The sequence below is a fragment of the Thermobia domestica genome, chromosome 15, assembly GCF_964235325.1.
Source record: "Thermobia domestica chromosome 15, izTheDome1.hap1.1, whole genome shotgun sequence".
Lineage (NCBI taxonomy): Eukaryota > Metazoa > Arthropoda > Insecta > Zygentoma > Lepismatidae > Thermobia > Thermobia domestica.
In genome coordinates this window covers 139,215,085-139,231,740 of record NC_137468.1, presented here as the reverse complement: position 1 = coordinate 139,231,740, position 16,656 = coordinate 139,215,085, and the positions used below count along the sequence as shown (strand labels likewise).

General features: G+C 38.2%; 1 protein-coding gene across 1 annotated transcript in view; it reads right to left on the bottom strand.

Annotated features, from left to right (window-relative positions):
* Positions 1-16,446, bottom strand: part of LOC145671912 (pickpocket protein 28-like) — a 45,898-nt gene extending 29,452 nt beyond the window's left edge. Inside the window, exons 1-3 of the mRNA XM_081741122.1 lie at positions 16,242-16,446; positions 5,457-5,583; positions 63-220 (exon numbers count right to left, since the gene is read on the bottom strand). Of these exons, the coding sequence (XP_081597248.1) occupies positions 63-220; positions 5,457-5,583; positions 16,242-16,420 (464 nt within the window). The 5' untranslated portion in view covers positions 16,421-16,446. The remainder of the gene's footprint in view (positions 1-62; positions 221-5,456; positions 5,584-16,241) is intronic.
* Positions 16,447-16,656: the final 210 nt, after the last annotated feature.

The following is a 16,656-nucleotide window of genomic DNA, read 5'->3' as shown; positions in this document are numbered from 1 at the left end:
ACCTTAACTCTTCCTTCTTAAAATCTAGAGAAAATACGAATAACTATTGGTTTACTACTTACTAAGTCTCTGAAGTCCTCAACTGATCACGAGGAGTAAGACTGTTGAAAGTACAGCAAAATCCATTATCCGTTAAAACATAGCGAAACAGTTGGCTACAGTCAGTCAGTTGGTTATTCCATTGGCAGGATATGATCATATCTTCACATATAGGAGCAACCTTCAGAAACAATAAATCAACAGATTATGATTGATGACAGGATATCTAGGAAATGTACTTATATACTCCTCTACCACTATCAATAACTTTTGGAAAGTGAAACAATTTGTATTCAGTTTACTCTCATGAAGAGAGAATATACCTAGGATATTCTCTGAAAGTTAATGGAAATTACACTGAAATCAGTCCTTCTTTCTGAAGTAATTAGCGAAAGAAGGTGTCATTACACTAGTTCTATACTAGAATATGTTTAGAAACGTCATTGATCATTTACTCACATAATTCAACATATTCACTAAGCAAATTCAGTTTTAATGTGTGTGATACGTTCACACCGGCCAGTGTGTGTCATAGCGACACTGTGATAACATTACTCGTGAGATCAGCGAAGTCAAACAGAGCTGAGTCTGGTCAGAAGAAAGAGAGTGACCGTACTTACCAGGATGGTGTTGGCATTGTGGCGTAAACCCATTGGGAGAACAAAGCGGAGCTTTTAGAAATAAAGAAGTAGCGGAATCCGATCTAGAAAGCCAGTAATAACGAGGGAAACCGATGTGCTGACCATACATTATCCCATAGATATGAGTGTCACAAGCCTGCTGGTAGGCCCTGCGTCGCTACAATCTATTATGTCAGAAATTTAGTTTAGTTTTTAGTATGTGTGTCATACATCTTATTTAATTGATATTAGGGTACAAAATATCATTGTCAATGAGGATATCCCAACTCACGAATGTTTTTGAATTATCCTAGTAGGTGAATAATTCTACTAGATGTATGTAGTGAGTATGAATTTTGGTGGAGAGTGTACAAGCAAGCAACATTAATATTGGTTATATTTACAGTCTAAATTGTTAAACTGGTATTGTCAGAGGAGCGTATAATGTTTAATTTGGCAATATGTAATTACTACATACAGACAAATGCAAGTTGATTAATGCAGTGAGTTGAGACGGCGTACGTAGCAAAAGAGAAATATTTTACACAATCGTCAACAACAGGCTTCTATTTACGACAGTATGTTGTATAGAAAGGCGGCCAAGAAGTCGTGGAGAGATGCATAGTAACAGCTTTCTGGTAACGATTTTTTTTAACGTCATTGTTGATTTATCATGGTTGTAAAAGAACATTCAAATATCAATGGATGGCACCAATTAAACTTTAAATTTCTGGATACCTTCAAGTCAGATATCAAAACGTTGCCAAATAACCCTGTTATGGTTATTCAAGCTACAGAGGCAGGATCGAATGTGAAGAGGTGTTGTGAACGGTTATTCAAGCTACAGAGGCAGGATCGAATGTGAAGAGGTGTTGTGAATGGTTGTTCAAGCTACAGAGGCAGGATAGAATGTGAAGAGGTGTTGTGGTTGCGGTATTCAGTATTCGTTTTATCCACTATTCATGTGTAGATAACCAACATGTCAGCTTTTAAGTATTCGAAGACCATATTCAATCCCTCCTGGTTGTTACATAATTCTTTATCATTGATTCGAAAAATACCATGTGACAAATTTCCTGCTTGTTGGAATACTTGCCGGAGCGTCGTTTCGCTGAGTGACATGGAACAGCAAGAAATAACAAACAACATGAAAAGTAAAGAGCCTACGCAGATGACCTTTTCTATCTTGATATCAGAAACAGTTAGTGCTTTTGTGTATCATGAAAAGAAGTCAGTACTTTGTGTTGTCTTCTGACTTGGAGTGTTATCCTACTTGTATCTCATCTGTATGGCACTTAAATGTTTCTAGTGATGCCTGCTCAAATGTGAATTATATGATGCAAGTGAATTCGAGTTCGGGGACGAAACAAAGTAAATTTACTGAGATTCTTAGAAAAGATAGCATTACAAAAAGAAAATTAATATGGTATATTCAAGTGTAATTACATACATCAATGCGTACTGCTGCTAAAGATGTTAAAATATTCAAACTTATGTTCCCAGACAGTGAGATTGTCGGGAAAATGTAGCTTCGACGTAAAATGGCATACATTCTAGTTATGGATTATCGCCGTACTTTAGAAGTGAACTAATTCAGTTGTTCAAGAAGTGATAACTACTTTGTGGATTTGAATGAATCTCTTAATAAAATGAGTTGAGTTGATTTTGAGTTTAGCGTCCCTCTTAATAAAATGTCTCAAAAGAAGCAGATGGACATGAAAGCGCGATTCTGGATTACCGTAAAAGGGCAAGTATGTACAAGTTATTTGACATCGGCGTTCCTAGAGAATTATACAACTTGTGACCTTTAAATCGCTTTCAGAGAGGCTCTTTCACCTATGAACTTGTAAAAAAATAAATAAATAAATAAATAAATAGATGGCTTCAATGTAAACTTTAAATTTCTGGATACCTTCAAGTCAGATATCAAATTTTGCCGAATGATCCTGTAATACTTGATATAGGAAATTGCGAATTACTTAATTTTCATGGAATATTTAAGATTACAATGTAGGTATTGGACTGGAGAATCGTTGAATTTCAGAGTTCTGAATAACTTATTTAAGGATGTTCCAGCATGCTCTGCCGAATACACTCACTATAGAAGCTCGGAAAAATTTTCAGTGAAGTTTTGTTCTGTGTTAGCTTGAAAATAGTAGTGTTGCTCACCAAGTCAATCCCATTTATCCGTATTTTCTGTTGTCTATTTAAGATGCCAGGAAGGATAGGAAAGTTCCCTGCTCTTTGAGCTATCAAATCGTGTCAAATATGCTGGAGGAAGATAAAGTGCATATTTGTAAACCTACTTCTAAGCATTTTGTTTAACGAAGACACTCACGTGTCGGTTGGAGAGGATTGTGTGCTACAGTGAAATTTGAAGCTATGTCGGCCGTAGTTCACTCCCAGAAGGGCTACCTCAACCAAATTGGTCTAACTGGAGTAGCAAGGCGAAGAGCGTCTTGGGAAAGGAGAGCAATTCTTCCAGTATTCAAATTGGCGAAAATCATAATGATTGATACGACAACTTGGGCATTAGTTCCAGAAATGGTCAGAGTGACTATAACATCTAGGATACCACTACTCTACGGGGTGGAAAGCAAAGGGAAACCACCACTCTATCTTTACCTAGTTTGCTGACAGCAAAAATATAACGTGTGAATAATGGTCTTTCGCAAGTCAAAATACGAGGAACATACTGAAAGTCATGAGCAATATTTTTTTCACAACCGTAATCTTTATTTGTAAGTGAAACCAAACATATCATCTCAATCTACAGACCCTTGTTTAACTTTTCCACATAGTCTCCGTTTTTTGCACACATTTTCCCCATCGCTCTGCAAGTTTGAAAATAACCTTGCGATAGAATGCCGTTCCAGCTGCCCGTAGACACTGACGCACTGCTTGCCATATATCCTCCAGTGTCTCGTAGCGATGGCCTTGCATTTGTTCCTTCAGTAAACCGTAAAGATGGTAGTCGGAGGGAGCCATGTCGGGGTTGTAGGGAGGACGTGGAAGTGTTTCCCACCCAAATCCCCTGATCTGCCAATAGTGGCACGTGCAGTATGCGAACGCGCATTATCCTGTTGAAGGATGATCTTGCCAGGACGTTTATCACGCAAGGCACGACGGAGCTTCAAAAGTGTCTGGATGTTGCGGGCAGAATTTATGGTTTGTCCAGGCTTAAGAAAGTCAACCAGAATGCAACCCTGCGCTTTCCAGAAGACGCTTCCCATAACTTTCCCTACCGATTGCACTGTCTTCGCTTTTTTCTTCGGTGGCGAATTCAAGTGGTGCCATTCCATACTCTGTCGTTTTGTTTCAGGTTCATAATAATGGAAGCAGTTTTCATCTCCAGTCACAATACTCGTCAAAAAGTCATCACCTTTATGTCGAAATCTGTGAAGAAGGGTTTGGGCAATGGTTAGTCTCTGACGTTTGTGGTCCTCTGTTAATAAACGTGGGACCCAACGGGCACAAACCTTCCGATAACCTAAGCTGTGGATCATTTCTTGCACAGCACTATGTCCAACACCAAGTTGCAGCGATTTCATTCACAGCGATACGCCTATCTTCCCTAATCAGCTCATCAACTCTTACCTTGTTGGATTCCGTGGAGGCAGTTCGAGGGCGCCCGCTGCGAGGCTATCCTCGATACTCGTGCTTCCAGCCTTAAAATGTTTCACCCACCTCCTAACACTGCTGGCACCCACCCACACATCTCCATAGGCACGTTGCAGTCTGCGGTGAATTTCAGAAGCAGATTGGTCCTCTTTAACAAGGAACTCAATCACAGCACGCTGTCGAAACGAAACATCGCTGTCCCCCATTTTGGAAATCCTGCCTGTGGTCACGTGCTAGCACCAAACAGCATCAACGTCTGGAAAGAAAGAAAGAAAGAAAGGTCTGTAGATTGAGATAATATACTTGGTTTCACTTACAACTAAAGATTACGGTTGTGAAAACATGTTGCTCACGATTTTCAGTATGCTCCTCGTTTAATTCCGGAGGTAAAATATCCTCTATTTCGATCTCCGAGAGCGGAATGTCTTGAGAAGGACTATTGGACGAAAGAGTAAGTGTTGGAAACATGGCTGGAGGGAGGAAGAGAAGTAACAACAAGAGGTTTAGAATAGGAATATAGAATGCACATAACATGTTACAGGAAGGGAAATTATAAAATCTTAAAGAAAAATGAAATAAAATAATCTAGACTTGGTACTAGCTTCTGAATTTAGATGGGAAGGTAGCGGGCAATTGAGAAGCGAATGATACAGAATATTTTACTCAAGTAATGAAAAGGGCGGTCGTAATGATGTGGGAATAATTCTGGTTAAGATCTTAAAGGAAAATAACAATGTATCATATTTGTTATTCATTTAATACTGCATAAAATGAAAATTCAAACTTATATTTCCGAACCAGAAGTTTCATTGTTCTTTAAAAAATGTGATGAGTGTATTGGCATCATAATGTGAAATTTGCATGAGTTCGAATTCTTTCAGGAATTTAATTATCTGTAAGTTCTTGCAAAAGTTCATCAGATTCGATATAAGTGGTAGTTCTGCGTGTTTGAAACTTTTATGAACTTATGAATTTTTTCGACTACAAGATTTATGTACGAATCTTCAGTACCAGCAGCAATATAATCTTATTTTGGTTATAGGTAAAAATGCAACCGGACGAATTGCGCCAGCAGTACGAATTTTCTTTTCATTAAAAAAAGTAAAACCTTGGGAAAGCAAACAGATAGGAAGTAATATTCTAAGAAATAGTTTAATAAAATAATTGAAAACTTACATTTCGCAAATATGTCAAAGCTATAGAAGGTTCCACTTCAACTTCAGGTAAATTAGCAGTATTTGTGAATCTTCCATCAGGATCAACCATCCCTTGGATGATAGCCACCATTTCCAAGTAACTGTAACTAAAATTTAAGAGAAGTTAACAAGATAAATGAAGATAATTTAATATGCAGCTTAAGCAACTTTATATGTGCAAAATACAATCATTGTGGTGACCTCTAAGTTTATAGTCTGCTTGAAATTTCCTAGATATTTAATGTGATTACAATTCAGGTTTTTTTAGTAGTGGGGAAACACCGTGTGCGTGGGTTTTCTCAGAGTTCTCCCGTTTCTTTACATTTCCTTCATTCAACTATTATGTTCATTATGATCATCAACGTCTCCCTTAGTCACAGAGCATAAGCGTCAAACATTAAACTAAACAAAATCCATTGCCTGTATGCTAGAATCAGAGATGTAGCTACGGGAAGGGGAGGCAAGCGGGGCCGTTGCCTCGGGTGCTGATAGCAAGAGGGCGCCGAACAAGCAAGCAGAAAGAAAAAAAAAGTATTGGAAAAGAGAACGACGAGGCACCCAGTAAAAGTGTTGTCACCCTATTAAATCAGTATTATTGTCCGTTTGCAAAGAAACACATTTGGCTAAACTTTTCTTTATCGCTCCGGTCGCAACCCAAACGTTTCAATAAGACTTACAAGCTTTCACTTATTAGTTTAAAATAAAAAAAATAAAAAAAAAACTTATTATACAAGGTTTTGCAAAACAACGCCGAGAATGTTTGGGAAGTGGTTCTTGACACCAGGATAAGACAAAAATATAGACCGACCTGGGTGCATAAATGCTTTCGCTCGGCGCTATGACCAGCCGAAATTTTGTCGGAAAAATGCAAAAACGGCCATAACTCGAGAACAAAATGTCGGATCGAAGTCGGGTAGAAAGGAATGTCCACAATTTTTAGCCGTAGATTCTATTAATGCACAATTCGATGTAGTGCAGGGGCGGCGCAAGGGTATCCCCACAGAAACTCAAGAATTCATTCTTTTCTTTCCCCCGTTTTCAAACTGTTTTCTTCGTCTTAAGCTGAATTCTTTTTCCTCCCTGCTGTTGTGGCGTCGGACAATTGCGGAAATTTCAAAATTAAGGCACCACAACGACTACATCAGCATAGTCTTATAACCGCCACCAGGTTATAGAAGTATTTTTTGTGGACGCCCTGTATATTTCGTGAAGACAGTGATTATTATTTTCGATTTATACTTTATTCTGCAACGCACATAAGTTCTTTCTTTGGTGGGAATTGCTTCTTTCCCACACAATTGGACAAAGAAGTCTTTCATCGTTTTTTCATATATATATTTAAAACATTGATTTTGCTGAGAACATTTCAGTTAGTGACTAACCATTTCAGTGTTTCTCCCTGACTCATTATATGCACAGTATATATTCTATAGTTAATGGGAACTGAATTAAGTGTTTTCTTTAATCGCTTATGGAAACATTATAATAGATTGGAGAAATACGGACTGACCAGATGTTTCAGTAACCAAAGTGGCACCAACTGTGTTGTTTCGTAGCCCGTTATCTGTACTTTCTCACGCCAGTGTTATCGCCGTGTCTAGTGCATTATGGGCAGTTGACTAAAATTAACAGAAATTGTTTTCTATATTCTGTTTGTATGTGCATACAGGTGAGTTAACTGAGTAATTTTCGAAATGAACTGCCAACACTTTTCTGTTGACCATTGCAATCCGTAGCTTGAGCTTGGACGCTCAGGGAGTTTGACTCCAGGTCTGGAAGATGCAACCACGCATCTCGCGTTGAACTTCAAACATAAGTTGTGTTAAGGGGCACAAGCTATTTAGCCGGTGAAGGACGATTTCTTACGGCTAGCCCCAATCAGTGAAATCCCAGGTCCTCAGACCTTGTGCGTTTAAAATGTTACATACGCGCCCTCCAATATCTATATTCCATTGTGGAGATCTTCTTTTGTGTGTTTGCTGAAGATTCACCTTTACGCTGCAGGACTGTTCAGCGTAACAACTGGATTCATCGTGGGACGATCCAGACAACTTTTCCCCAGTGCGAATCCCCCAAGTGTGTTAATGGTGTGAGCAAAGTATTTATAGTGATACCTGAATTATAATCATATATACATAGAAAGGGCTATATCTCCCGAATAGGGCAAAACGTAATTTCAACGGCAAAATTTATTAGTGTCCAGTGTTGTATTCATTTCTCTTCGTTATTTTTTTTTTTCAAAATAGTGTTCTAATAAATAAGTATAGTGTCAATTAATCCAGTGTGTTTTCGTTGTTTGTATGAGTGATATTTGTGTGCGTTATGGTCTGGATGACCGTCTGATCGTCCGTGAGGTTTTCGAGACGAGACACCCGAACCTCTCGGCGCCTAATGCTCATCTCATTATTGAGACCGACGAGCTTTTTGGGAAACAGTTTGTAATCTTCTTTGGAGAGGTCTTCGTCGTCCTGTCCAGGTAAGTTAAAGTATCAGGAGTATACTTATTGGTAATACCACGAGCCGAGGACAGCGATCAGATCAGAACTACAGGCGATTACAAATAAATGGAAGCCCGAACAGTGACATGAACACTCAATCGATTACAAATAAATGGACCACGAACTTGAGAATGGTTACAAATAAATGGACGCCCGAACAGCGACTCGACCTTTAGTCGATTATAAATAAATGACGCCCGAACTACCGACCCGAATCGAGACCGTTGGTGCTCGAATATTTATAAGATAAATATTTTAATATATCACTTCTTTTCCAGCTTGGAACCAGTAATCTGAAAAAAAAAAAAAAAAAAAAACTTCTCTTTCAGATGATTTTAAAAATATGTTTTACTAATAGTCTATTCTATTTTGTATAAGATGGCATACAACGAGGCAGATATAATCAGGAAACTAAAGTTAATTTTTGAAGAGACTTTTGAAGATTTAAAAAAGGAAAATAGAGAGAATTTTGCTAGGTTAGAACGAAAACTGGATAAAAATAGAGAGACTTTTACTGAGGTAAAGAGCGAAGTAGGGCAAAAGATAGACGGTTTACGGGACGTGTTTCGTGAAAATAGTCAGCAAACGGAAACTGCTGAAAACAAAATACCGGAATGTGAACCCCAGGTACAGTCAGATGTTCCTACTGAATACGAAACACCGGAAATTGAACCTCAGTTAGTGACTGATATTCCTAGTGTAAACAAAACATTGGAATTGGAACCTGAGCCAGACACTAACACTCTTAATGAAAAGGTAACGCAGAAATCTGAACTCCAACCAGAGACAGGTAGTCTAAACCAACCTCGTAACAAATCTGATAACGATTTTATCTATTCAGAATCTAGTGACGCCGCTTGTAGTAGAAGTAGTGAAATCCACGAACTCAGGACGGTTATAGTCTGGTTTTGTCTTTGGCGGATTGAGCAGGATACAGCGAGTAGTGAGACTTTCATAAAGCTTTCTTTGTGAAATTCTCATAGAGGGCACAGATTTGCATCTTCTTCCGCGAAGGACCCCCGTGTGGCCATGTTTGAGGCTATTGTCAATAGTCTGTGATGAGCATGAGGATGGCTGGCTTTGGCATGGGTCAAAGAGTTCGTGGCAGCAAGAATGAAGTTGGAGTATGCAAGTGGGCTTGTTAGAAGTACTGTGAAGAATATTATTTAGTAGCATGGGGATAAAAATTAGTAAAGTACTTTTGAAGTTTGTGTGCATGTACCCGTGTCCGTAAATAAAGAGTACCTTAGTTTGGAAGTAGTTATTTTAATAGTAAAAGTAATAGCAGTATAGCTTGTATAAGTCTTACCAGTATAGCAGTGGCGACGAGGTAAAAGGATTTACAATATGGCAGGTTCCAAACTTTTTGAAGCATTTGAGGTGGAAGACCAGGAAATAAGTGATTATTTGGACAGGTTTGATCAATTCTGCATAGCCATGGAGTTACCGGCCGCAAAGAAAGTGCCCACATTGATCGCGTCTATCGGGGCAAAAACATACAAACTATTGAGAGACATTTGTGAACCGGAAAAGATACAAGATCTGACCTACGCAAAAATCAAAGACAAGTTAGTGTTACACTTCCGACCAAAACTCAACACAATTTCAGAACGGTACAAATTCAGATTTATTCAACAGTTACAAGGTCAATCCGTTACCGAATTTGTAGCCACGTTGAGACAGCAAGCAGCATTGTGTAAATTCGGCACATTTTTAGAAGAAGCATTACGGGATCAGTTTATATATGGCATCAACGACGATAATGTGCGTAAGAGATTGTTAGCAGAAGACAATATGACCTTCACCGTAGCTGTTCAAATGGCAGTGCAAGCGGAAACTATTGGTAACGATATGGCAATCATGAGAAAGAAAGAATTCGAAGAGGTTGGTCAGGTGAATGTGTTGAGTCATTGTCAAGGTAAGCCAAATAAGAAAAATCAAACACAGGTAAGGTACAGTAGTAACAGTGGAAATAGTAATAAAGCAGAACGGTACAAGGGTAAATTTGTGTGTGGTAAGTGCGGAAAACAACATAACAAATACTCCTGTCCTGCGAAATATGTGAAGTGTAATTTTTGTGGTGTACAAGGCCATTTTCAGAAAATGTGTTTTAAAAGACACGAAGTACAAGGGACTATTGACGCAGAAGAAGTAACAGAAAAAGTGAAAGAAATTAAAGTGACATCCCCAGAAACGTCAGTAATGCAGGAAGAAAACTTAGATAAGATCGTTGAATTATTGGCAATGGACGTACCAGACGGTAAACGCAAGGACTTATGTAACATACCGCTAAAATGTGACGGTAAGACAGTGTTTTTTGAACTAGATACCGGTGCCGCAGTGTCAGTAATCAGTAGAGATGCATGCAACGAACATTTCCCCAACAAACAAGTAGTATCGGATACCATTAAATTATGCAATGCCGATGGTAGACCGTTAGACACTAAAGGTAAAATAATGGTAGAAGTGCAGTGGAAAAGTAGTAAGTGGCAGTTACCATTATATGTACTGGATGCTAAACTAAACCAACCAATTGTGGGACGTTCATGGATCAATATACTTTGGCCTTGTTGGAAAGAACAGTTTAGTAGTAATATTGCTTCGATAGGAACAGATGACGTAACTGTAGCTGACAACTTAGCAAGTAAAATCAAAGATGAGTTCAAAGAAGTGTTTGAGGGAGACTTAAACACACCAGTTAAAGGGTACAAAGTGGTATTACCAGTGAAAGAAGAAGCGGTACCAATTTTCAAGAAGGCATACGAAATACCGGTAAGTTTGAAACCACAAGTGAAAGATGAGTTAGATAAGTTGGTGCAACAAGGAATTTTGACGCAAGTGGATTATTCCGATTGGGCAACGCCACTGGTATTAGCGAGAAAAAAAGATGGAAGCATCAGATTATGCTGGGACTTTCGCGTGACGGTAACCAAAGTTCTGGAAAAAGTATCGTACCCACTACCACGCATTGAAGACTTAATGAACAAGTTGAAGGGTGCCAATTGTTTCGTATTGTGTGATTTAAAGCAGGCGTACCAACAATTGTTGATCCATGAAAATTCATTAAAATACATGACGCTGAACACACCTTGGGGCTTATACCAACACAAAAGACTAGCATTTGGGTTGAGCTGTGCAGCACAAATTTTTCAAAAGTTTATGGAGTCAGTGTTGCAAGATTTACCGTGGGCTGCATGTTTCTTGGATGATGTGATAATATGGGGAAAAGATACGTATGATTGTTACGAAAAGACACGGATACTTCTACAAAAGTTCAAGGATCTGAATATCAGACTGCGGGGAGACAAGTGTGTTTTCTTCAAACAGGAAATAGAGTATTTGGGACATCATATTAGTCCAGAAGGAATTAAACCAATGGAAGATAAGGTGGAAGCGATCATGAAATGTCCCGAACCGACGAATGTAACGCAACTGAAGGCCTTCCTAGGCATGCTTTCATTTTACCATAGACAACTACCTGGCTTAGCGTCAAAAATTCCGTCGTTGTATGCGTTACTAAGAAAAGGAGCCATATGGTGTTGGGATGAACGACATGCACAAGAATTTACACAAGCAAAAGAACTGCTGAAGAAGGCGGAAATACTACACCCATTTGATGAGAAGGAAGAGGTGGTACTCGTTACGGATGCATCACAGGATGGAATCGGCGCTATGCTGTGTAACAAAGTGAATAACAAGTTGAAGACGGTAGCGTGTACGTCAGCAACATTGAGCAATGCAGAACGTAACTATGCCCAGTTCGAAAGAGACGCATTAGCGATAATACACGGAGTAAAGAAATTTCATAAATATTTGTTCGGTAGACGTTTTACAATTATTACAGATTCTATGCCAGTCAAGATCATATTCGGAGAAAAGGCTATTCCAGACGCAGCTTCACCAAGACTCCAACGATGGATGCTGTTCTTGTCTTCGTACGACTTCAAAATCCTTTATAGTAAGCAAGTGGAAGTAGCAGATTTCCTATCCAGACTACCGATTAATGAGGCACCAGTGGATGTAAAAATAGACGAAAAAGAGTTCATAAGCCAAATAATGTTGGCACCATTAACGCTTCAAGAAGTCATGGAGGCATCGGAAGAAGACCGACTATTATGTGAGGTGAGAGAATGGATAATAAAAGGCTGGCCCAGGAAGTTGAAGGAAGAACATAATACTACAGAGTTAAGAACATTCTTTAACAACAAGCAAAGACTTTCAGTTGTGAACAAATGTGTGATTATGGAAGGCAAAACTGTACTCCCACATAAGTTAAGGAAGAAGTATCTGGAACAGTTACACAGGAATCACCTAGGTGCTTGGAGAATGCTGGCTGTAGCTAAGGAAGCAGTTTGGTGGCCAGGTTTAGACCGTGATATCAAAAAAATGAGCGAATTTTGTGAAACGTGTAATAGCATGCATAGGAATAACACGAAAAATCAATATAGTAGTTGGAAAGCAGAAGCACAACCGATGGGAAGAGTGCATGTAGATCACTTTGATTGTGTGGGATCTAAATTTTTGCTGTTAGTGGACAGTTATTCAAAATGGATCCAAGTGTGGAATGTAAATTCAACGACAGCATCTGAAACTAAACAAAAGTTAGACGAGTTTTTTCAAATCTTCGGGTATCCAAAGACTTTAGTATCAGATAACGGACCTCCTTTCACATCATTTGAGTTCACGACATACCTAAAGGAAAGAGACATCAAGGCAGTGCTAACTCCACCATACAACCCAGAAAGCAATGGAATCGCTGAAAAAGCCGTGCAGACAGTAAAGCAGCTTTTAAGAAAACAGTTTTTAGACAATAAATATACATGGAACCGTAGATTAGGAGAGCATAAGCTGAAAGAAATATTATACATGCTTCGATTCACACCGAGTAAGGCAACAGGGAAACCACCAGCGGAATTGATGTTAAATTTCCAACCACGCACAATGTTTAATGTTGTACAGAAGGGAGTGTTTGAACGCGGCAAGAAAGACAGGAAAGAAGTGGAGCAACAAGAAAAGAATGAAGTGGTCTGGGTGAAGAACTATCGCGATCGTTTTCCTAAATTTATCAAAGGCGAACTGGTCAGGCAGATGAGCCCAGTCGTATTTTTGGTAAGCATACAAGGAAAAATACGGAAGTGCCATCGACATCAAATAATTTTTCCGCAAGCAAAGGAAGACCGAGAAGATAACATGCCAAGAAAATGTCAGGAGGATATATGGTTTCTTTGCCGAAAGAACCCGCTCGCAGACGCAGCAGTGGAAGATGTACAACTGCCTAGAAGTCCAAACATAAATTCAGAAAGTGACAGAACATCAGTCAGAGAGCAAGATCAACACCTACCAAGACAACACCCAGAAGATGGCAGAACACCAGTACGAGACCCAGATAGGCAGCTACCAACAAGATATCCAGGAGGTGTCAGAACATCAGCAGAGCAGCAAGATTGGCAGCTACCAAGAAAATCCGGAAGGATCAGGAGACCACCTAATAGATTGTCATTGTAAAAAAAAAAAAAAAAAAAAAAAAAAAAACCGGGGGAAGAGTGTAATAGTGAATAGTCTTTGAAGAATGTGGAAGAGTGTAATAGTGAATAATCTGTGAAGAATGTGGAAGAGTTAAATAGTGAGTAATCTGTGGAGAACGTGGTATAGCAAATAGTCTGTGAAGAGTGTGACACTATTGTCAATAGTCTGTGATGAGCATGAGGATGGCTGGCTTTGGCATGGGTCAAAGAGTTCGTGGCAGCAAGAATGAAGTTGGAGTATGCAAGTGGGCTTGTTAGAAGTACTGTGAAGAATATTATTTAGTAGCATGGGGATAAAAATTAGTAAAGTACTTTTGAAGTTTGTGTGCATGTACCCGTGTCCGTAAATAAAGAGTACCTTAGTTTGGAAGTAGTTATTTTAATAGTAAAAGTAATAGCAGTATAGCTTGTATAAGTCTTACCAGTATAGCAGAGGCCAAACGTTTCGGGCTATGGAGATAGAATTTTGGCTTTAAAATCGACGCCTGTCGTAACTTTTAGGTTAGGTCCGAATACCATTTTCGGTAGCATCTTTCTTCTGTTCATTTTCTCCTTCACCGTCTACTTTTTAATTCCATCTACTTTCCTCTTGAACCCTTATTTCTTCAAAATATTTTTTTAGTCATTACCTTCCCCCTGCTCTTTTGATGTTCTTAAGTGCCAATCTAGATCCAATTCATTTCGGTTTTTGGGAGAAAGTTTTAAAATCAATTTCCACACTGATCATGAAGAATGATACTTCTATGAGTTAGATACTAGGGGACATTTTATTTTCATAGCCAATCGTGTTTCCCCTCTCGATCGGCCATATTTGCGATCGTGTGATCCAGATTGATGGTTTTCGTGCTTCTTTTTCCTCAGTCAGTAACCTTGACAAATACGAATTACAGTTTCTCTTGTCGGGAGTTATAAGTTTCAGTATTTGGTTATCCGGGTACCACTAATAGCATCATTTATAACCTTTAATTTGACAGTTTACCTCAGAGGTGAAATTTTGCAATGTTGGGGTCCATTGTGGGCTCGCAACATTCAGTAGTAATGTTAAAATTATGTAAACTGGGCATGCGTCAGCAAAGCGATAGAATATACTTATATTTGAGAATATAATAATAATTTACCAATGTAGATGTAATAACGAATGATATGAGATGTCTTTCGTTTGATGTATCAGTCGATGAAACGACGTGCTGTGCTACGCCTCTACTCCTCTTATTTCTACTCCGACTGTATTATCTGGTGCTATATTTATATATATTTTTTTTATTTTTATTTGTCTTATATACGGCCGAGATCAATGCATGTGATTTTGGATGTGAAGTATCCATGTTTGTGTAAACTAATTACTACTATAAAGCATGTGTGGGAATATAAGTAGTTTAGCAGGTTACGGTGATGTATTTGTGAACCAGTTAAATCCTGATCCAATGAATTATCCAACTTACTATCCGCCATCTCTTCCTCATATGTTAACAAATCTCCAAACCATATGTGATTCTCATCAGTGCAATCTAAAGGTGAAAGTATGTGAACCAGAGAAAATTCAATGACTTTGTCTTGAAATACGGTTACCATCGAATCTGTTAGAGACATCTTATGAATAATAATGGTCGGTTCCAAATGGAGTCATTTCACAAAATTATGTTTGGAAGTTCCCCGGATACAAGTGAAACCCACATCCAAAACCTGGAAAGTAATAAATTGAACATATTGAAACTGAAATCCCTGAGGAGGCTAAGATCACCCAATTTGCGACAGTATAGGCTGTTATTCCATCTTTGACTTATGTTACAGTAATATAATAAAATTTGTGATCATTTAATGTAGAACTAAATATAAAACTTGGATAGGTTGCTGAATGCAAGCAATTAAATGGGCGCTAAATAAAACTAGCGCTAAATATTATACATCTGATTGAAACTATGAGCGTTAAAGAGTCATGTGAGGGTTTTTTAATGATGCTTTAGCCATGTTAAGGTCATGTTCCTCTTCGAGGATTAAACGAGAATTTGTCTCCTCATTTCGGAGGATGGATTTTAAACCTCCAGCTACCCTCAGCAGCTCAATTTTTCAGTTTTGTTACATTCATTTTGATTATATTACATTTATTATTTTGTATTAAATCATATCTAAGCGTCCATAAAGTATAATACTTGTATAAGTTATCGACCACAGTAATGATTGAAAATTCCGATGCGTAGACTATGAATATCCAATATGTTTAAACAATGTACTCGATTAGTATAAATAACATAAAAGAAAATTCTTGCGTGTTACAATCTTTCATGAAAAATTCATGAACCGTGATATAATGTTTAATGATAATAGTATTGTCACTTGTAAATGGAGATTTTTCTCTTGTCTTCTTTTCTCATTTCTTTCTTACTGATTGTAATAAAAAATTGTCAAACTGTAGTTAGTGTGTTTTCGTTATGAAGACTATATAACTAACCTGATATACCTCAATGCTTATTGTTTTGTGGAGTGAATGGTAGTACGTGTGAGATATAGATTTAAGTATGGGAACCTATAATAGTGTTAAGAAACTGTATTTATTTATTGTACAAATAGGGAATAGTGAATTTACAAGTATTTCTAAAAGACTAAGGTCATCAAAACTTCTGGTTATAAATAAATTCGTCATACGATCTCTTATTTTCTATTGGTCAATTGCGGCTCTTTATTCTTAATGATTTTTTTTGTGAAAAACACATCAATACAAGAAAAAACACCATAAATACTCACTTGGAATTGCAGGTTTGAACTACAAGCTTTTCACTAACAGCTTTTCTGACAGGGCAAATAGTAACAGCAGGAAACGCCAGCATCGAGACTGGGAAATTAGTCGACTCTACGCTTGTTATCATTGGATTGTCACACCAGCTTTTCCAGATTCGAAACATTAGATAAAGAGCGCTAGACATTCCAACGAAACAACACAATACCCAGAAGCACCTGTAAAAAAAATAAGGAATAAATGTAGTATTATCAACTAGACATATTTCAATATGAATTTATTGCATTTTATTCAGGTTAAGGTGGTTTAGTTCGAGGATTACCTCAGTTCTTTCCGCTGGTCTAGTAGATAGACGGTATGCGTTTGACTCACGTGCTCTCGGGTTCGATTCCCGGCGACACAGCACGAAAATTTTCACATTCA